Source organism: Lagenorhynchus albirostris, chromosome X, assembly GCF_949774975.1.
Source record: "Lagenorhynchus albirostris chromosome X, mLagAlb1.1, whole genome shotgun sequence".
In the NCBI taxonomy this organism is placed as follows: domain Eukaryota; kingdom Metazoa; phylum Chordata; class Mammalia; order Artiodactyla; family Delphinidae; genus Lagenorhynchus; species Lagenorhynchus albirostris.
Genome location: NC_083116.1, coordinates 19,931,995 through 19,954,577, shown reverse-complemented (window position 1 = coordinate 19,954,577; position 22,583 = coordinate 19,931,995). Strand labels below are relative to the sequence as shown.

General features: G+C 39.1%; 1 protein-coding gene across 4 annotated transcripts in view; it reads left to right on the top strand.

Annotated features, from left to right (window-relative positions):
- The first annotated feature begins 8,722 nt into the window (after positions 1-8,722).
- The window catches only part of SLC25A14 (solute carrier family 25 member 14), a 34,388-nt gene continuing 20,527 nt past the window's right edge, over positions 8,723-22,583 (top strand). For 2 of the 4 annotated variants that reach the window (XM_060137068.1, XM_060137070.1), the window contains exons 1-5: positions 9,087-9,161; positions 13,680-13,773; positions 15,921-16,068; positions 18,233-18,327; positions 19,725-19,810. In XM_060137068.1, the coding sequence (XP_059993051.1) occupies positions 9,087-9,161; positions 13,680-13,773; positions 15,921-16,068; positions 18,233-18,327; positions 19,725-19,810 (498 nt within the window). Of the gene's footprint in view, positions 8,785-9,086; positions 9,162-12,151; positions 12,214-13,679; positions 13,774-15,920; positions 16,069-18,232; positions 18,328-19,724; positions 19,811-22,583 lie in introns of those variants that run through there. The other 2 variants (XM_060137067.1, XM_060137069.1) reach the window with 2 other exon arrangements.

Genomic DNA, 22,583 nt, shown 5'->3' with positions numbered 1-22,583 from the left:
TGGTCTGTAATCACAAATAAGCAGGAGCCATTTGTTTTAATGGAAATTACTCTCTTTTTCATTTAAAAATGTAAAGAATAGACACCTCTGCTTTTTTGTAGTCTTGCTTTTTCCTGAAAACGTCAACTTTCCCAGACTCTTAGAATAAAATCCAAAGTCTTTACCAGGATATAACAGTCCTACCTGGTCTCCCCGACCCCTGTTACCTTTCTGACCTCATCTCCAACTGCTGTCCCCCTTCATCCCTCTGCTCCAGCCACCCTGGTGAACTTGATGTTCCTCAAACACAGCAGGGTCACTCTTGCTTAGGGACCTTTGCTGTTGCCGTTCTCTTTGCCTGGAACGTTCTCAGAGATCCTTATAGCTCACTCCCTCACCTCCTTCACACCTCTCCTCAAATATCACCTTATTAGAGAGGTCTTCCTGACCATTTAATGTAAAACAGCAGCCCCTGCCATTCTCTGTGTTCTTTCCCTGCTTCATTATTCCTCACACTCGACAATGTTATTAACCTGAATATTTACTTCCTTTTTGCCTGCTCCTCCCCCAACCAGACTGTCTGCTCCATGGAGGCAGGGAATGTTTGTAGTTCACTGCTAGATCCCCATGCCCATCACAGTGCCTGGCACACAGTAGGTGCCTGTAGGTACCTATCAGTGAACGAATGAATGAATCTGATATAGATATAGACATCTATCTATCTAGATGTATATATATATATATGTATACATAGATATAGGGAAGGAAGGCATTCGGAACACAAGATTCCTAATCCTCAGCTCCAGACTATAGAGGAAAATTGCTCAATGAAATTCTTAACTTTCAGGATTTGAGTATGCAAATATATTTAATATCATAAAATCTCTTTTATAAAGATGATTTGCCTTTTTTTTCTTTTCATTTTTTCTGATTAGAAGTAACAGTTTTGTAAAAGAAAATGTAAGCAATGCAGAAAGGACTAACTAAGGTGGAAAGTGAAAGTCCTGTGGACTGGAGGTGAGGAGAGAGGGCAGACTGGGTGAGTACACTGTGCCTTGGGATGGGACACAGTGGGAAACAGCGGCTGCATTGGAGCAGCTGTGTCAATAGGGCTCATCAAAATGTCCCCACAGATAAATTGGCCACATCAGACTGTCTTGCTTTGCTGTTTATATCTTTTACCTATTTTTCTAGGAAAATATCTTTAAGTGTTTGTATTTTTTTAAGTTATGAAGCTCATTGTATATTAAAGAGCTTTTAGTCCGTCAAATTTCTTATAATTTTTCCCCAAATTATTGCTCATCTTCTAACTTTCTGGTGTTCTCTGCCATTCAGAAATGATTTTTATTGTGAGATAAGTTCTAGTAATCCTTTGCTTTTATTGTCTCTGCCTCTGATAGCATGCTTAGAAGGTCTTCCTCAGCCCAGGATTATAAAAATGTTCACTTGCATTTTCTTCTAGTACTGTCATGGTTAGATTTTCTTTTTCATGTTTAAATTTTCAGGGGACCTGGAATTTACTTGGTGAAAAGACATGTCTGGAATGCTTGTGGTGCGCCAGGCTCTGTTCCAAATGCCTTATGTGGATCATCACATTTGAATGCTTAGTAACTCAGGAGGTGGGTGCTAGCAGGAGTGTTGTTTTCACAGGGGAGGAAACTTAGGAACAGGGAGGGTGGGTACTTATCCAAGACCACACAGCTGGTGAAATCTGGCCCATCAGTGGTAAAGCCTAAACAGGGTTGTTGTAAGGAATAGAGTCAGCATGTGAAAGGTTTGTGGAATATGGTAGTCAATAGAAGGTAGAGTTTATTATTATTATTACATAGTTCTCATAAACATAATTTCTGATGGATGCATATTATTTGAAAAATGGTATATATTTAAGGCAAGTATATCTCTAAGATATTATTCCTTCAAAAACATGTTTAGAATTCCATGGTAACAAACAAAACCTTTATTTTAAGAAATAATTGTCATAAAAAGAAATCCTGGAAGAATGTTATCAATATGTGACGAGTTTTATGGGATGATGGGATTAGAGGTTTTTACAAAAATCTTTGTCTTTATACTCCAGTTTTCTTAAAAGAGCATGTTTTTAAAATGTTCTGATCAGAAATTTAGCCACAATAACTGTTCTTTTTTTTTAAAAAAAAAGCTATGAAAAAATGATGCAGCTGCTGTGGAAAACAGTTTGGCAGTTCCTTAAAAAGTTAATTATAGAATTACCATATGGCCCAGCAATTCCACTCCTAGGTGTATACCCAATATAATTCAAAGCAAGGAGTCAAACAGATTGTTGTACACCAATGTTCAAAGCAGCATTATTCACAGTAACCAAAAGATGGAAACAACCCAAATGTCCATCAACAGATGAATGCATAAACAATATGTGGTACATACATACAATGGAATAATTATTGTACGAAGGAAGGAATTTCTGATATAGGGTACAACATGGATTAACATTGAAACCATTATGCTAAATGAAATAAACCAGACACAAAAGGACAAATATCGTATGGTTTCACTTATATGACGTATCTAGAATAGTTGAATTCAGAGAGACAGAAAGAATAGTGGTAATTAGGGGCTGCAGGGAGAGGAGAAGGGGAAGTGATTGTTTAATGAGCTTCTGTTTGGGATAATGGAAAGTTCTGGAAATGGATAGTGGTGGTGGTTGCACATTGTGAATGTACTTAATGCCACTGAATTGTACACTTAAAAATGGTTAAAAGGTTAACTTATGTTATATATATTTTACCATAAACAACAACAACAGCAGCAGCAATGACAAAAGGAGACAAAATTAGACTATCACATAGAGTGCTGGGCTTAAACGAGATAATTCATGTGAAGTGCTTAGCATAATGCTGGGCTTATAGGGAATCCTCAATAAAGGAAGGACAAATGTATTTCTAATAATTGGAACCATTTAAAGATGGAAAGAGCTTCCTTGGGGATGAGATAGTGAGTTTCAGCTACTGGAAGTGTTTAACAGGAGGCAGAACAGACTTCTAAGTTTTGTATGCAATGAATCGCCTGGGGTAGTGTTAGAATGCAGATTCTAATTTAAACAAGTCTTTTGTGGGGCCTGAAATTCTGCATTTCTAACAACATCAGGTGATGTTGATGCAGCCAAGTGAGCTAGATGATTTTTTGGGGTGGGTGGATGCTGGAGAAGGTATGTGATAATCTATCAGGTGGAGCATAAAGTTAGATCTCTGCTGTCCAGTACGGTGGTCAGATTGCCAAACGTGACTATTGAGTATTTGAAATGTATCTAGTCTGAGATGAGTTGTGAGTGTAAAATATACAAGAACTTAGTATAAAAAGAAACTGTAAAACATCTCATTAATACTTTTTATATTGATTACATTCTGAAATGATCTTATTTTGGTTATATTGGGTTAAGTAAAATGTTAAATTTTTTAAAACGGCTATGAATGGAAGGTGATCGGGCAAAATCTAGAGGGTGTCACAGAGTTAGAAGAGGATTTTCTTTCTTTGGTAGCCTGGAAAGAACATGAAGTTAATAAGAAAGGGAGAAGTTGGCTCTCCAGGATCAGTAAGGGGGCGGTGAGTGAGAGAGCAAGGTCTACAAGGAGGCTGGAGGTAAGGCAAGGTTTATGTGGCATGTATACAGTTATAGAAAAGACGGAAAGACTGGAAAGAAACACATAGAAATGTTAACGCCAGTATCTGGGTAGTGGGGATGACGTTTACATTTTATTTTTACTTCTTTTGTAATATATGTTTTTGTATTTTCCTTTTTCCTCCATAAAGAGGCATAACTTGGACTTCCCTGGTGGCGCAGTGGTTGAGAGTCCGCCTGCCGATGCAGGGGACACGGGTTCGCGCCCTGGGCCGGGAAGATCCCACATGCCGCGGAGCGCCTGGGCCCGTGAGCCATGGCTGTTGAGCCTGCGGGTCCAGAGCTTATGCTCCGCAACGGGAGAGGCCACAACAGTGAGAGGCCCGCGTACCCGCCCCCCCCAAAAAAAGAGGCATAACTTTTAAAACCGGGGACTTTTAAAATCGGGGAAATATAGAGGGACCATAAATTAGAAGTAGCCGGAAACACTGACTTTAGCACAAGGCCACCCCGCAGGAACTTGTGACAGGAACATGCAAATCACAAGAGTGATAGTATAAGCACGTGTGTAGGCATAGAAAGAGGCCTGGAAGGAGGTGCTCCACACTGTTAAGAGGAGTAGTCTTTGGATGTTTGGCTTTCAGGTAATTTATACCTTCTTTCCACTTTTGTATACAGTTCAAATGTTTTATAATGACTATGTACTTTTTTACAATCAGAGAAATGAAGCTATTGTACTTTCAAAAAATAGGTATAGTCCTTTATCACAGAAAATAATAGTCCCACTATATTCTGCGTGGATAAAACCACATCTTAGGATCTTGTCTACTGCTGGCCTGGAAGAAGCAAGTGGCCGTACTGTGAACTGCCTATGGAGAGGGCCACATCGTGGGAAACTGGGGACTGCTTCAGGGGCTGAGAGTGGCCTCTGGCCAACAGTCAGCAAGAAACTGAAGCCCTTGTGGTACAGCTGCATAGAAGTGAATTCTGCAACAACCTGAGTGAGCTTGGAAGTGAATTCTTCCCCAGTTAAGTCTCGAAATAAAAACACATTCTGGCTGACACATTGATTGCAATCTTGTGAGACTCAGAGCCCGAGGACCCAGCCAAGTCACGCCTGGAACTACTGACCTGCAGAAACTAAGAGACAGTAAATGTGTGATGTTTTAAGCCACTAAATTTGTGGCATTTTTTTTAACACAGCAATAAAGAACTAATAGGGCCTCCCACCAGCAGTGTCTGAGAATTTGAAATGCTTTCCATCAAACCTCTTGTTTTTTTTTTTAACATCTTTATTGGGGTATAATTGCTTTACAATGGTGTGTTAGTTTCTGCTCTACAACAAAGTGAATCAGTCACACATAAACAAATGTTCCCATATGTCTTCCCTCTTGCGTCTCCCTCCCTCCCACCCTCCCTATCCCACCCCTCCAGGCGGTCACAAAGCACCGAGCCAATATCCCTGTGCCATGCAGCTGCTTCCCACTAGCTATCTATCTTACTACGTTTGTTAGTGTGTATATGCCCATGACTCTCTCTCGCCCTGTCACAGCTCACCCTTCCCCCTCCCCATAACCTCAAGTCCGTTCTCTAGGAGGTCTGCGTCTTTATTCCTGCCTTACCCCTAGGTTCTTCATGACATTTTTTTTTCTTAAATTCCATATATATGTGTTAGCATACGGTATTTGTCTTTTTCTTTCTGACTTACTTCACTCTGTATGACAGACTCTAGGTCTATCCACCTCATTACAAATAGCTCAATTTCGTTTCTTTTTATGGCTGAGTAATATTCCATTGTATATATGTGCCACATCTTCTTTATCCATTCATCCGATGATGGGCACTTAGGTTGTTTCCATCTCCGGGCTATTGTAAATAGAGCTGCAATGAACATTTTGGTACATGACTCATTTTGAATTTCGGTTTTCTCAGGGTATATGCCCAGTAGTGGGATTGCTGGGTCATATGGTAGCTCTATTTGTAGTTTTTTAAGGAACCTCCATACTGTTCTCCATAGTGGCTGAACCAATTCACATTCCCACCAGCAGTGCAAGAGTGTTCCCTTTTCTCCACACCCTCTCCAGCATTTATTGTTTCTACATTTTTTGATGATGGCCATTCTGACTGGTGTGAGATGATATCTCATTGTAGTTTTGATTTGCATTTCTCTAATGATTAATGATGTTGAGCATTCTTTCATGTGTTTGTTGGCAGTCTGTATATCTTCTTTGGAGAAATGTCTATTTAGGTCTTCTGCCCATTTTTGGATTGGGTTGTTTGTTTTTTTGTTATTGAGCTGCATGAGCTGCTTGTAAATTTTGGAGATTAATCCTTTGTCGGTTGCTTCATTTGCAAATATTTTCTCCCATTCTGAGGGTTGTCTTTTGGTCTTGTTTATGGTTTCCTTTGCTGTGCAAAAGCTTTGAAGTTTCATTAGGTCCCATTTGTTTATTTTTGTTTTTATTTCCATTTCCCTAGGAGGTGGGTCAAAAAGGATCTTGCTGTGATTTATGTCATAGAGTGTTCTGCCTATGTTTTCCTCTAAGAGTTTGATAGTTTCTGGCCTTACATTTAGGTCTTTAATCCATTTTGAGCTTATTTTTGTGTATGGTGTTAGGGAGTGATCTAATCTCATACTTTTACATGTACCTGTCCAGTTTTCCCAGCACCACTTATTGAAGAGGCTGTCCTTTCTCCACTGTACAAACCTCTTGTTTTGACAGTTCTTTTAACTTCGGCCATGCTGGTGGGTGTGCAGTGTGATTTTAATTTTAATTTTCTAGATGACTAATAATGTTCAGCACTTTTTCATATGCTTATTGGTCATTTGGATCGACTCTTTTATGAAGTGTCTTTCAAGTATTTTTCCGATTAAAAAAATGAGTTGCCTGTCTTTTGGTCACTGAGTTTAGGAGTTATTTATACTGGATATGAGATGTTGTGGGATACATGATTAAAAATCTCTTCTCCCAGCCTGGAGCTTGCCTTTTCACTCCCTTAATCATGTCTTTTAATGAAAATAAAAATGTTCTCAATTTAATTTGTTTTTTCCCCAGTTTTATTGCGATATAATTGACATAATATTGTATTAGTGATGTGAACTTCACCTCAATTAATAAAAAAAAAGGTCTTCTGACTCCAAATAAAATTCTCTTTTCATTTTTTAAGACCAAATGTTTCTCTTGGGAGAGTAGAAAGATGAAAGCACGTTTTGGTTCAACATAAGTGAGAGTTTTCAGAGTTGTCAAATAGTGTAATGGGCTGACTTGTGATCTATACTTACACTGGAAGCATTCTAGCAGGGACCGGACAACTGTCTATAATGAATATTGTAGAAGGGACTGCTAAATCTCCTTCCAACATGAAGATTCAAGGATTCTATTCTCTTGAAGAGCTTATCTCTTGGAGAGATCAGAATTTGAGCATAACACAAGACAGAGTATAATCAAATATAGGTCTGTGTGGTAGAGACTACAAATAGAAGGCGATAATGTTGGAAACAAACTAAGCAAACTGCAAATGTGTCAAATAAAAGTGTGCTATGTGTTTATAATGCTATTTTTAAATTCATCTATTGTAGATCTTTTAAAATAAGTCATTTGAAAACAGTGCTCCTTTTTAACAAAATTTACCTAGGTGGTTGGTGAGATTAGCCGGTAGTGGCAGTGGCTGAAGAGACAAAAGTGCAGTGCAGTCTCGTAGAAAAGCTAAGATAGTGATTTGGTCACAAAGAGAGCCAAAATTCTACAAGGTTGAGCAATCTGGATGTGAGGGACAGGCCCAGGCCACAGCCACAGCTGGACATACAATTCATGTCACTGGAGAGAGTATAGTCCTTCCAAATAAGAAAGACTCTAAGCTACAACCCCCTTAGTGTGGCTGAAAGGGAGTACTTTACTGAGACGTAAATTTAAGGGTATTCGCATTTTGGAATGCATGTACGGGTTTCTCACATTATCTCTATATTTAGTAAGGAAGTTTCTGAAGGTAACAAGGGTATTATTAAAGTTGAAAGCAGTATAGCAGTGGTTAAGAGCCTGGGCTCTGAAGTCAGAACTGAATTTGAGGTCTTAACTTCTTAAGACCTCAGTTTTCTCAGCTATCAAAAGGGGGAAATAATAGCGCCTGTCTCATAGGGTAGTTGTGCGCACATCCTTTTGGAACAAAGGTATTCCCAAAATTTATTCATTTAACAAATAATTATTTAGGGCCACAGGCCTTGCATTGACTTACTTTTACTTATACTCAACGTCTAAACCATAGTATTTTGTATTCTTGCGTGATTACGGAACCTTCACGCGAGAGGCTTAAAAACATAGCCCATTGGTTCACGTAATTATCTATGGTGCTTTGAAGTTATTCCTTCTGGCTCCTGGGGTGGGGCTAGAGCCCGAAGCTGGTCACCAGGCCCTCTCATCATCTTCTGGCTGATTGTGAGGTGAGGATTAACTCGGATTTCCCCGTTAGTATTTCTACTCTTCATTTTCTTTATCTTGAACTTTTTATGGTCCCTTTTCTGCTTCTAACTTGCTCTTTCTCAACCATGTGCTTTGAGCACCTGGTGACCTCAGACCTGGTGCTGAGGTTATTTGCTTATTTGATCTTTATTTCTGCCCCCACCCTGTCCCACTCCTCACCCCCGCCCCACTCCCCCCACAGCTCAGGCACCTCTGTAAATACTGCTCACTCCCTTTCCCTCATTTTCCCACTTTTGTTTTAAGCATTTGCCCCGCCCCCTCACATTCCCTCCTTTTTGGTACTCTGCCCGCAGGCGCCCCGCTCCGCCCTTTCACTCTGCTGGGTCCGCCCCTCGTACCCCGCCCCTCCTTTCCCTAGTCCTTGTACGCGCGAAGTGGGTGGTGATGCGGTGACGGGGCGACATCTCTGCACCCACGTTAGCTGCAGAAGCTGCCAAATTTCTCATGTCTTAGCCTCCTCTCCCTGCACCTCCCTAGAGTCGGGTTGCCCCGTCTGGGCCTTTGCGCCTGCAGCCTGCCCGACTCCTCCGTTAAGACCCTTGTCATTTCCGCCTCCTATTTCGCGCCTTCTCTTTTAGGCTCGGAGGGGGCGGAGTTGGAATGGCTGTACCACCGTTGCCGAGGCGACGACTTGGTTACTTCCGTTGGTACCAATACTTCCGGGTTGGCGTTGCAGTGGCGCTTCCGACTGTGGGAGCCTCGTCTTCCCAGTCGTCCGATGAGCCCGAGCAGGTGAGGGGGAGCTCCTGGGCTTCAAGGCTGGGGAGCGGGGCTGGGCCGCGCCAGGCCGCGCGGGGCCGGGCTGGCCTGGTTCCCGGCCTGGGAGGGGCTTAACGGTCCTTTGGTCTCTCTCTCCCCTCAGCTGAGTCCCTTCCCTGTCTTTCACTCTTCTGGCATCGGTGGTTTTACTTCTTCGATTGAACCCTGCTTCCTCGACCCCCCAGGGAGGCCGCCTCCTTCAGGCGCCTCCCTTCTCTCCACGAACTCGCTCTGACAGCTGAGGAACTGGCAAGATCCTGCTACCCAGAGGGTGAATGGGTATCTTTCCCGGAATAATCCTAATTTTTCTAAGGGTGAAGTTTGCAACGGCGGCCGTGATTGTAAGCGGAGTAAGCAAACACCTCCATTGTATTAGTGTGACGGATGCTGTTGAAAGATGCTCCCCTTCAGTTTCTACCCCCTGCCACTCCTTGAGGTCAAGGCATTGAAGGCATCTATTAAAATGCAGTTCAGCTAACTAATTAGGATGACAGCCATTATTAACATGAATTAGTTTCTCAGACAAGGTAACAGCAGGGACATTTGTAGTGTTCTGTCAGTGTTTCCTTGTTTTTTTCAGGCTGGGGACGCTTCAAGTCATCATGAACTCTTCCCTCCCCTTCATTCCCTACATCATCAAGTTCCTTTGTGTCTCTATTTTAGAAGTTTATCTCTAACCTCACTGCCAACAAACATCTTGTCTGCTTTACTTCACACCATCCTAAGCTAGTTTCCCTGCCTCTCCTGTTTGTAATCCACTGGTTGGCTGCAGCCCTAGTAGGCTAACTAAATGTGGTAGATTTCCTCAAGTCACTTCCCTATTCAAAAATTTACAGTATCCCTCCCACCCTGCCACACACACTTTGGTTTCAGGACTTTCAACTTAACCTGTTCCTTATCATACTTTTTGTCTGATACTGTTTCAGTCAGATAAAATAATTCTCTGTTCCAGTTAGATTGCACTCTTCCTTCTGGGTCAAACCATACTGATGCTTGCCTCCACATGCTGTGTTTTTCCCCACATTTGTATCTATCCATCCTGTTCTCCTCCCCGCACCCTCTCCTTACCTATACCTGTTGAGATTCTACCTGCCCTCTGTCAAGGCCCACTTTAAGTTCTCTCATCTCCATAAGCCTTTTCAAATTATTCAAGCCCATGCGGATTGTCTCATTTTCCATGCTTCTCCTGCTCTTATAGTTTGTGCTACATAGTTTGGCACTTATTTTTTTCTTTAATGAACTACTCTGATTTCTTCCACCAGTTTATAAGCTCTTGAAAGGCAAGAACTGTATTTCATACAACTTTTATCCCCACACCCATCTCCTTAATTATCCAGGAAACATAAATATTGTCATGGTGTTAGAACATATGTTGTGTGTGTGTGTGTGTGTGTGTGTTTGTTTGTTTTAAACATCATGTTTATACCCATAGCACATTTGGGCATTTAGTATGCCTTCAATAAACATTTGCTTGACTCTCCATTATTACCTCCTGAATCTGAGAATCTCTAACGCCTACTCTTCCTTAAAGGAGAAAGCAAGAAAGGCACCTGCATTTTTCTGACCAGATCTTTGGAGTAGTGTAACAGGGTTATGTAATTTGTGTTCTAGATATTCTTCTCACTCTTTAGGCTATAAGATTTCCCTTAGTCAGACTTCAGAATACATGTCTGCATTTTGAAGGCATTTTTCATTGGCTTCTTAACACGATAAAAATATTTAAGGTACTATATTTCTACTTCAACTCAGATATGACTCTTTTCTTTTACCCATATCTGGGGATAGCCCCCACAAGTCAAAATCATTTTTAGAGTGCTTGGGGTATTTTACACAAGTAATTCTCTGCAACAAAAGCCAGGGGAGAGAATTAGTAGGGAGAGAATCTCTGAGGACCAGCAAAGTGTTGTGTACAGTGTGTAGCATTGGTCAGGTCCAGTAAGTTAACTTTCAAATTTTCCCTGTAACCTTTTACATACAGGCTGTATACATGCATAAAGGACATCACACTGGAACCAACCAAGTATTTATCAATAATGGACGTGTACCCAGTTCTGTACCAGCTATTGTAGGGGTTATAAAAAGTACTGTGAGACATGGTGTCGGCCTTCAGGGATCTTACCTAGTTAAGAGAGAAAATGACATGGGGCAACCAGAAGATAAACCTCATCCTAGTCATTATTTGTATGCCTGAGATTTAAGATATATAAGGGATACATGAAGGCTCAAAAGAGCATTATACAGCTGTGGAATAGCTATGACATAACATGCATGCATATATACAGCCTTATGTAAAAGGTTTTAGCTGACATTTGAGTGATTCAGTAGTGTGATATGGCCCCTACAAAAGTGACTGAAATTTTCAGCTGTAGTAATTGAAGTGTAATATAGAGAATGACAAAAATGAGCACAAAGTAGGGTAGCCAGTCTTATTTTGCCAAATAAGAACACTAAACAATATCAGCTACCAACTACTAATACATTTCATACAAGAAAGGTGATTTTTAAAAAATGCTCCAGGAGTAGGAAGAACATGATCTTGTAATAGTCCTTTACATTAAATACATTTAGCTGAAATAAAAGGCACTAGGTGCCCTTATTTTCTTTAGTTCAAGCCAGAATCGTGAACATTTTCATTAAAGAACCACTGGGCTAACGGACCTGAGATTGTGACTGGTCTTTCTGGTCCCTGCTGTGGCTTTGCCCCCTGCCTTTAATTGCTTTATTATTGCTCCCTGAACCCTGAGCACATCTTCTTTATTAAAAGGCTGGGTAGCAGGTAGTCAAGTCAGGCTTCTTCTGCGATGAAAAGAGTTGAAGGAAGTTATAAAGAGAAAGTGTTGGAGACAAGTATAGCAGCCATTTGAAATGTTTGATTGTTTTGAGCAATCTCTAAATTGGTGAATGGAAAGGGCATTCCACCTTGCCCCAACTTAGAGAAGGGATATGCCATGGTCCTTGCTTTTCCATGCCTACCCTCTCATCATTTGTGTCATGTTTTACTATCAGTTGTAATCTTAAAATATGGGCATAGCTGAAAATGTTGATAAGGTAGTATTTAGTACTCAAGACTTATCTCAAGCTGCAGCTGATAATTGAATTGCTTATTGCTACTTTGCTTTTTAGAATTATTTTCAACAGTTTTCCTCCAAAAGAGTTGTCTACTGCAGACTCTGTCAGATGGACTGGCTGATCATACTATGTTTGAAAGGAAGTTTCCATAATTATTTTTCTGGCCTCTAAAACATTTGTCTGCATGTTAGCTATCCTCTCTGGAAAATTGTTCTTTTGTGCTTAGTTACAGAGAATTCCTTATGTGGAAACGAAACAAAACCTTGTCTCCCATAAAAAGAGACTGTGATTCAAAGGTGCTAACCCCAGATTGGGCAGTAGGGGAGGTGGGCAGTAAGTATTATCTGTTAAAATGTATATTTGAGTACTTAACTATTCAAAAATGTAATAATGATAATAGCTAATAGTTGAACTAGGTGCCGGGTACTTTTCTAAGTGTTTTACATATATTATTTAATTTTCACAACAACCCTATAATATAGTATTTATTATTATTCCCATTTTACAGTTCAGAAAACTCAGGCACACAGTGGTTAAATAACTTGCCCAAGGTCACAGAACTAATAAGTGGTGGTGTCAGGATTTAAACCTAGGCAAGTCTGACTTTAGAGTCTTCATTCCTGACTGTAAACCACTTGAAGTTGCTTTTGAAATTCAATAGTATGCATACCATGAAGATCTGAAAAAGGAATATTTAAAAGAAATCTGAGAATCCATTCTCAGAAAATAGATTGCTTCCAGCTGGACCAGGATTTAGTAGGCAATGCCTAGAGTAGTAGTTCTTAAAGCGTGGAAGCATCAGCATTATTTGCAAATTTGCAAATTTCCCAGACCACCAATCAAAAACTCTGAGGGTACGGCCCAGCAGTCAATGTTTTAATCTGCCTTCTAGATGATTCTGGTGCACATTGAAATTTGAAAACCACTGATTTAGAAGGCAGAACTGGAAAAAATAAAATCCAAGAGGGAAATAGCTGGGAGTGGCCGGAAAAAAAGGCTGAAAATATTGAGGGTGACAGGTCTAATGGGGGCAGGATGGGGAAGGAGGTGAGGGGGATGGGGAGTAGTATACATTGTTAAAGAACCCAAACATCAAAGAAAAACAATATTTGTATGTATGTGCTTTAAAAGGCCAGGGAAAAGGAGATTCATTAGATGGATGTATGTTAAATGTCAGAGAGAGGAGAGACATCATCCATATTGCCATCATTCCTCTGGGAACCAGAAGGAAGGTGAAAATGTGCTTAACTTACCCTGGGCCTAGTGGGGGGAGGTTGTGTGTAGCTGGAAAGTAGCTAGATGAAATAAAACCCTAAAATTTAGTGGAGAGATGAGAGGACTAAGACTATGAGAGGGTAGTGGTGTCAGTCTGCCTTGCACCTGAATCAAGCTAACTGAATACCATGAACTGCTTTTATGAGATGCCTCAGCCTATATAATTTAAAGTCCAGGCTCCTTCACTTGTAATTGTCTAGTTGGATGTCTAAGTTGGGTGTGCTGAATGGAATGAAACCTCTTCTTTGGGTGGGGATGCGAATAACATTAAAGAAACTAGAGAACGTGAAGGGCACAGGTTGATATTTGAGTGAATCGAACACTTACCTCTACAGAATGGCAGTAAAGAACACATTCATGATCATCACATAAAACAGGAGCCTTCATTTTTTGTCATTCCACCTGGTAGGGTTTTTTCTCTACATTTGTTTTATTTGCAAATTTTGTTGATATAAATTATGTGATCATACACTAACAGATGCTCCTCACTCTTGTGCCTTGTTCTGATTTGTGTTTACTTTTAGCACCAGAAAAGTGCCACTGTAAGCCATGAGATGTCTGGTCTGAATTGGAAACCCTTCGTATATGGCGGCCTTGCCTCTATTGTTGCTGAGTTTGGTAAGAAAGTGAAAACTGAGAAACCTGCTCCTTAGGGTATAGATATGGTAGCGTTATTTGTTTTTTGTTTTTTTTTGCGGTACGTGGGCCTCTCACTGTTGTGGCCTCTCCCGTTGCGGAGCACAGGCTCCGGACGCGCAGGCTCAGCGGCCATGGCTCACGGGCCCAGCCGCTCCGCGGCATGTGGGACCTTCCCGGACCGGGGCACGAACCCGCGTCCCCTGCATCGGCAGGTGGACTCTCAACCACTGCGCCACCAGGGAAGCCCGCTTGCCCTATTTAAAAAAAAAATTATCATAAGAAAGTAATGTACTTTAAAAAAATATATTTATTTATTTATTTGGCTGCACCGGGCCTTCGTTGGAGCACGCAGGACCTTCGTTGCTGCGTGCTGGATCTTTGTGTGGCATGTGGGATCTTTAGTTGTGGCATGCAGGATCTTTTAGTTGCAGCATGCAGGATCTAGTTCCCTGACCAGGGGTTGAACCTGGGCCCCCTGCATTGGGAGCGCAGAGTCTCAACCACTGGACCATCAGGGAAGTCCTGCCCTATTTGTTTTAAAAACTGTTGTCTCAAAGCTATCAAGTAATATTTTCTTTATATATGGAATCTAAAAAAAAATGGTTCTGATGAACCTAGGGGCAGGACAGGAATAAAGACGCAGATGTAGAGAATGGACTTGAGGACACGGGGAGGGGGAAGTGTAAGCTGGGATGAAGTGAGAGAGTGGCATGGACATATATACACTACCAAATGTCAAATAGATAGCTAGTGGGAAGCAGCCTCAGAGCACAGGGAGATCAGCTCTGTGCTTTGTGACCACCTAGAAGGGTGGGATAGGGAGGGTGGGAGGGAGATGCAAGAAGGGGGAGATATGGGGATATATGTATACGTATAGCTGATTCACTTTGTTATACAGCAGAAACTAACACACCATTGTAAAGCAATTATACTCCAATAAAGATGTTAAAAAAAAAGATGTACACCTTAAAGAAAAAAAAGTACTACAGACGGTATGGCAAGTGAAGTTAAGAAAAGTCAATTTTAGGAAGCTGTTTTGATAGTTTAATTATTTGTTAATTTGCTATGCTTAGGAAACATACATGAAAATATAGAGGGAGTGAGATAAGATAGGGGTTTCTGTTATATTCTTATACAAGTGGCCTTTCTGTGTGCTCAGTTGTTTATAAATTTCTTAGTAAGTATTAAGATTTCCTTTTTTCAAACCTCTTTCCCATTTTAGAAGATTGACCAAGATCAAACCAGATTCTTTTCTATTTGATTTTAATTTTGAAATACTTTTAGATTGTGTTTTTTCATCTTCCAAATTCTCTTTCCTAAACTGTTCATAAGTGACCCCAATCCACTAGTTTTTATTGACTTTCTTGGCATATTGTCTGGTGTTATGATATCAAGGTCATCAGTGACCAGAGCTGCATAAATATCTTGTTAGTTTTAGACCTTGAAATAGTCCTTGAAATATATTTTGCCAATGTAATGACCACTTCTCTGTGTTGATATAATAAGAGAAAGAAGTTTGGTTAAAGAAAATTTCCCACTCAGCACTGTGCTGGTGTTAGTCCTGAATTACCTAAGGAACCCAGATGAGTAGGCCAAATAGGACTTTGCCATTATCTTTCATAATACTAGAAAACTATTTCTCATAGACAGATAAAAGAAAAAACCCACAAAACTTTGTAATAGTATTTAAGAGTATGTGGAGCAGCAATCCCATGCTTTCCTATCTTCTTGGTGAAGATTTGGGGAGATTTTATGAGGGAGAAGTAGGGAGACTTGAGGTGGGAGGGGGGCAGAAGGAAGAGACAGATAAATGCCAGATTGTATGTTAACAGATGAAATTAAAACATTTACGTATTTTGCATTTATAGTGTATTAGGACTATCCTAAAGCACTTTATTATATCACAGTTTCAGTTATACTGTGGGTCAAATCCTGCTGCCTAGATATAGTACATTTCACTTTATCACATACAACTCTTGTCCTCTGATAGTGATATTTAAGTAGAGACCTAGGTGTTAGAAAAAGAACTTTGTCTTATGTTTTAAAAATTACCATTGGCTTAAATTCATCCAAAACTTAACTGTGATTCTTTGGAAAAACTTATAAATGAGTGTGTTCCTTCACAGGAACTTTCCCTGTGGACTTGACCAAAACGCGACTTCAAGTTCAAGGCCAAAGTATTGATGTCCGCTTCAAAGAGATAAAATACCGAGGAATGTTTCATGCCTTGTTCCGAATCTATAAGGAAGAAGGTGTATTGGCTCTGTATTCAGGGTGAGACTGGACTCTTTCCTTACGTCACGAATAGAAATACTTTTTTGAGAAGCCATGTATTTCAGCTGTCTGATAGTTTGTGCCCTTTATATTCACCATTTCAACTTATAATTCAATATTGATGTGCCAGTTTATATTTCACCTGCTTGTAAATCTTGAGCTTTGGATCTTGTGTTCATTTGGCTATAAGCGATACATTTTAAAGTGGATATCTCATTGCAGCATTGGCTTTTTCCTGTTTTCCTGAGAGTCATCCATAGCCACTGTGAATAGCGGCACCAATTCGCAGTATATATTTCTGTGATAATCTTCCTGAGTTGCCAAATACTGACTTGTAAAAAAATTTTTCCTCTTTAAAGAAATACTATTCTGGCAGTTTAAATAGAAAATGCAGAATGAAAGTGCGGGAGATCCATCATTTTTGGGGGGGGTCATCTTTTGGTTATTCATATGTCAGTGGTTTATTGTCCAGTGTGTTGTTTATCTGCTGCCAATTTACTAGTCCACTCCTGCATCTAGGGTACCAGTTTATTGCTCAGAGAATGGATATCAGTTTTATTATTAACTTACGTTAGCCTTAATTTCAAAGATAGTTTACTTGGGGGAAAAAATCAAATATTACATCCTTAAGCAAGTGAATCATGGATCATCTGTTTCACCTTGTTCTTTTATCAGCACAGATGATCACAAGATTATTTTTTTCAGATAGCAAGCAATAAAGTCAGAAATATGCATGTTTTGTCATCATTTTAAAATCTTAACTGTTTGAGCTGCTGCTGTCTTTCTATTTATAACAGCTAAAGTATACTTCTGCAGTTTGGAAGAATCTCAAAGGAGGTATGAGTGAGAATGTCTCCAGTTTATAAGCAGAACTTAAATAGGGTGAAATCTTGGCTCTGGTACCTCCTTGATAGGATTGAAGATATATCTGCATCTGCTAGGAAGTAAGGTTGATTTAAAAAAAAATCTATGAAGTGGGTAACGGTGTATACTTTTTCTACATTACTGGATTCAATATGCTGATATTTTGTTAAGGAGTTTTGCATCTAAGTTCATGAGAGATATTGGCTTGTAGTTAGTTTTCCTTTTCTGTACTGTTTTTTTGGTTTTGTTAGCAGGGTAATACTAGCTTCATAAAATGAGTTGGGAAGTGTTCCCTCTTCTGTTTTCTGGAAGAGATTGTGTAAGATTGGCATTCATTTATTAAATATTTGGTAGAACTCCCCAGTGAAATGATCTGGGTGGGCCTGGAGAGTTCCTTTTTGGGAACTTTTAAATTATAAATTAAAAAATTTTAATGATTATGAGATTATTCAGATTATCTATTTCATCTTGATCGAGTTTTGGTAGTTTGTAGTTTACAAGGAATTAGTCCATTTCTTCTAAGTTGTTGAATTTATGAGCATAAGGTTGTTTATAGTATTCCTTTATTATTCTTTTAATGACTGCAGAATTGTAGTGCTATTCCTCGTTTTATTCCTGTTGGTGACATTTCTCTTTTTACTACTGGGACCCTTGCTAGAGTTTTATTAGTTTTATTGATTTTTTTTCAAAATAACTTTGTTTCATTGATTTTTCTTTATTTTCCTGTTTTCAAGTTTATTAATTTATGCTCTTTATTATTTACTTCCTTCTGCTTGCTTTGGGTTCATTTTGCTCTTCTTTTTTCTAGTTTCTTGAGGGTAGGAACTTAAATTATTGATCATTTTGAGACTTTCCCTCTTTTCTAATGTAAGCATTTTGTGCTATAAATTTCTCTCTCAGCACTGCTTTGGTTGCATCCCACATATTTTAATAGGTTGAATTTTCATCTTCATTCAATTCTATTTATTTAAAAAATACACCCATGTCACCCATGGATTGTTTAGGAGTATCATTTAATTTCCAAGTGTTTGTGGATTTTCCTTATTGATTTCCAGCTTAATTCCATTATGGTCAGAGAACATATTCTATATGATTTCAATTATTTTAAATTTTTGAGGTTTGTTTCATGACCTAGATGTGCTCTCTTGATGAATCCATGGATGCTTGAAAAAAAAGCGTATTTTGCTGTTTTTATGGAATGAGGGGGGTGATGGAAGTGAGTAGGCTGTCTAGATATGTATAATCTGTGAGTGCATGTTAAGTATAACTGACTTTCTTTTTCTTTCCTTCTTTCTGGCAGAATCGCTCCTGCTTTACTAAGACAGGCATCATATGGCACCATTAAAATTGGCATTTACCAGAGCTTGAAGAGATTATTTGTAGAACGTTTAGAAGGTCAGTATAAGACTCCTTATTCTCTTTTAAGGTAACACTCAAAGGGATTGTTGAAATCATGCTTAATGAGAAGTGTTCATCACAGGGTGCCTGAGAATGGGTAGCAGTCATTGCAAGGACAAAATAAGCTTGTACTGATTTGGGATTAATCCTTGCAGAGGTGATGTATAGGTTAGAGGGACCTGCTCTTCAAGTTTGTCCCTTTTCCTATCAAACGAACAAAAAAAGGCTTCTGGTCATCACAGAGAGAACATGGAGCAAACTTGTTGAGAAAATTAATGCTGTCCTCATCTACAAGAGGACTTCAACTATAAGGAATCCTCTAGCTGTGGGTTTTGATAAGCTTTGGTCAGGTAGAGTAGTTTTATATATATACAAAATATGGCCACCTTAACCCACATTCAGCATTACCATATGTCTCTCTATTTGCTGCTGTAGCTTTTTCAGCTGGATACTATACTAAAATGGTTATTTTACTACAGGCCTGAGGCTGTTGCATAGTTGGGGACAGCTGGAGAGCTTTTTGGTTCGTAATGTCCTTTGAATTGCTTTATTGTCTAAGTCAACTTTTTCTGGAGCCTTTTTGCGGTACACGGGCCTCTCACTGTCGTGGCCTCTCCCGTTGTGGAGCACAGGCTCCGGACGCGCAGGCTCAGCGGCCATGGCTCACGGGCCCAGCCGCTCCATGGCATGTGGGATCTTCCCAGACCGGGGCACGAACCCGTGTCCCCTGCATCGGCAGGCGGACTCCCAACCACTGCACCACCAGGGAAGCCCGGTTTACCTAGGTTTTAACTTGTAGGCTCGCTCTGGTGAGGAGGCGTGGTGAAGATTGAATTTTAGAACAATACGCTCTGTGGTTTCTTTGTTCTTTTTTCTAGCTGAGAGGATTTAGTTCCAAATGACTAGTTTTTCCACATTTAACTACAGAAATCTTCTGTCAATAAATAGAGGCTAGTAGATAATATGGCCAATTAAAATTAATATTTAGGTTTTTTTTTCCTATTAGACATAAGATTTTATCCTTTAACATTTGGTTCCTGAGTCTTTAGAGTTGATGATTCTCCAGAAAAAGACTTAAAAATTTTTTTCTTTAGATGTTTGAAATGATTGAAGGAGAAATAGCACATTCTGAATTTATATGGAATATTGGCAGTTATACAGAATAATAGGATATATTCCAGTGTGTTTTAGAAATATCTATTTTAATTTTATATGTTTCAGTACTGATTTGGAACCTAGAAATATTTGAGTTTCTTTATTTTCATAAGCTTTGTGGTTCATTTCTGTAGTCAGTTCTCTGACATGGTTCCCTTTCTCTGATAGCTCAGCGCTCTGTTCTCAGAAACTGGTACCTCTTACAAGCAGACCTTTCTTTTTTTTGTTCATTTTTACAGATGAAACTCTTTTAATTAATATGATATGTGGGGTAGTGTCAGGAGTGATATCTTCCACTATAGCCAATCCCACCGATGTGCTAAAGGTAAGAGAAGTCTGGCAGCGTTGGATGTATGCAGTGTGACACGAAAAGAGCATGAGCTTTGAGTCAGATTTGGGCTCAGATCCCCACTCCGTCACTTGCCAGCTGTAAAACCTTGGGCAAATCACTTAACTGCTTTAAGCCTCAGTTTCTTCATTTGTAAAATGAAGATAATTCAGTATGTATTGCATAGGGTTGTTAAGGATTAAAGATAATATATGTAAACTGTTATCATTGTACTTGGTAGGTAGTTGATGCTTAATAAATAGTAGTCAATTTATTATGATGTGCATTAATCCATTGGTCTTCAAACTAGAGTATGCAAACCTTTATAGGTTCTTTCCAAGGGGGCTATGCAATTTTTTTGGGGGGGGGGCTATGCAATTTTAAGGGAATCAATTTCCAGATCCCTTACTTTCTTTGTACCCTTCTCAAAAACTGATCTGAAAATGAGCTTGTGTTTAGAACAGCCCTTGCCCCACTTTACAAAAGAAAGGCACATTCCCCCACCCATTCCAAAACACAGTATGGTATATTGACCTGTGGTGTAACCTGGAGTATCAGACAAAGAGATAAAGTGAAATACAGTTTTTAGAGAAGCCTCCTTTAATAACTAATTGAAATACTGTAAATCTATAATGTCGCTATCTTTTCCTGTCTTATCCATATTTCTATTAAGAATGAGATTTGGCTTTAAAATGCTATATTTTGGCCTATTAGAGATATTCTGAATTCAGAACCAGAACAGTATAGGTTAGTGGTGCTGAGTTTTTTTACAACGTAATTGAATTTCTTTCAGATTTTATCAAAATTCAGAATAAAACATTTATTTAATAATATCAATGATATCAATCTATATCTTATTTAATCTAATAATCTAACTTAATCTAATAATAGCAATCCGCATCTTATTTTTGAGATAAAATCGTTAACATTTTTTACTTATTAACTCATTTACACTTATGATAATTAAAAGCACTAAATATATGATTAAAATGTGTAAGAGGATCCCAAGTTTTTAAAAATCATTTTAGGGGGAATGTGAGAAAAAAGAGTAAGAGAACATATGTTTTATTTATTTGAAACCACAAGTGGCTAGGTTGGTGGAGGGGAGATCTATTGTGATTCAGAGTTTTGAGAACCGAGAGAGTGACTTGAAAAACAACACACGTGAAAGAAACCAGTGGTGGTTGATGAAGAAATGATATGAAATGATATTTCTGGGTTAAATTGAGAATACTTTAGCTACAGAATTTTTATATCACTTTAGATTTACAGAACAAGTATTTTGAAGATAATTGACTATATCCTAAAACTCTAAAATATGTGCAATATAATTACACTGGTTAGAATGTGCTTTTCAAGAACAATAATATTTAATTCCCTAAAACTTCCTTTGTTATCCATCAGGGTCCTAAACTTAATCATATAAGTGATTCACTTCAATTTCCTGTTGCTCTGACCTGTCTGGTACAATTACAACCATTGACCAATGCTACAATCTCCCTTTTCCTTTCATATCCTTAGGTAGGGCTGAGTGGTGAGTGGTGCTGGGACGTGGAGGGTCGGGGGTAGTCACAATCCTATATAGGAGTTATAATCACAGTTGGGCTGTTTAATTCTTTCATTTATCCTTGAATAGATCTTTCTCTGAACTACGTGCCGCTTCCTTGCCTTTGTGCATGTAGTTCTCTTTTTGCCTGCAATGCCTTTTCCCCCTTTCCTCATGAATTTATCCTTCAAGACTGCTCAGGAACAGGGCCAAGACTAGGACAAGGGAGATACTCCCCTTGGGTGCAAAATGTAAGGGTGTGCCAAAAAATTCAATAATCAAGAGAAATAACATTTTTATGCAATATTTTTCAAAAATTAAAATGAATGTGAAAAATTCATGATGAACAAAATAGCAATATTTTGTACAATCCGTCTCACTCACTCTAATCCTGCCCTGTTGGATCCTGTCTTTAATTACAGTTTTGATACTTGGTTCATCATGGGTTTTTGTGCATTAATTTTGATTTTTAAAAATATCACATTAAGATATTATTTATCTGGATTACTGAGGTTTTTTACAACCCCCCCCCACTACATTTTGTGCCTGAGGAAAGTGCCACACTTGCCTCACCCTCATCCCAGCCCTGGTCAGGAATCACCTGCATAAAGAAGTCTTCTACTTACCATAGGATATTTGTGGTTTCAATTTGTCTTTGTGATAGTTTCTATTCCATTTTAATTTGGTTTAGGTTTTATTTCAAAACTCTTAGTAGTAGCAGTTGACTTTCCGCATAAAAACATGCTGCTGTAACATGATTTACCAAGAGCATTTATTAAAACCTAGAGTTGTGCTTCATGAAAATCAGGCCTACATTTGGGCCACTAGTACTTAGTGACTGACTACTATGATCTATATGTGCATTCGGTGGAAATTGTACCAAATCTTTTACATGGCCTTTTAATGCTGTATCTCCTTTCTTGTGCCTCTCAAAGGCTACTTTGCAGAATACAGTGTCATGCTTTTTACAAGTAAAACTCAATTTAAGGTCTTGTAAGCATTAAATTATATTTTTAAACTTTTTTCCTGCTTTTTATACTTCAATAAGCAATGCATGTTCAATGTAGTAAAAAGTGGAAGGCGGGAAAAAACACAAAAGAGAAAAATGCCCACTTGGAGCTTCATCACTTAGACGTAAGCCACTGTCAACATTTGGGTGTGTATGTTTAGTCAGTCTCTTTGTTGAACATATGGTTATTTTTAAGTCTACATGTTTTTGATAAA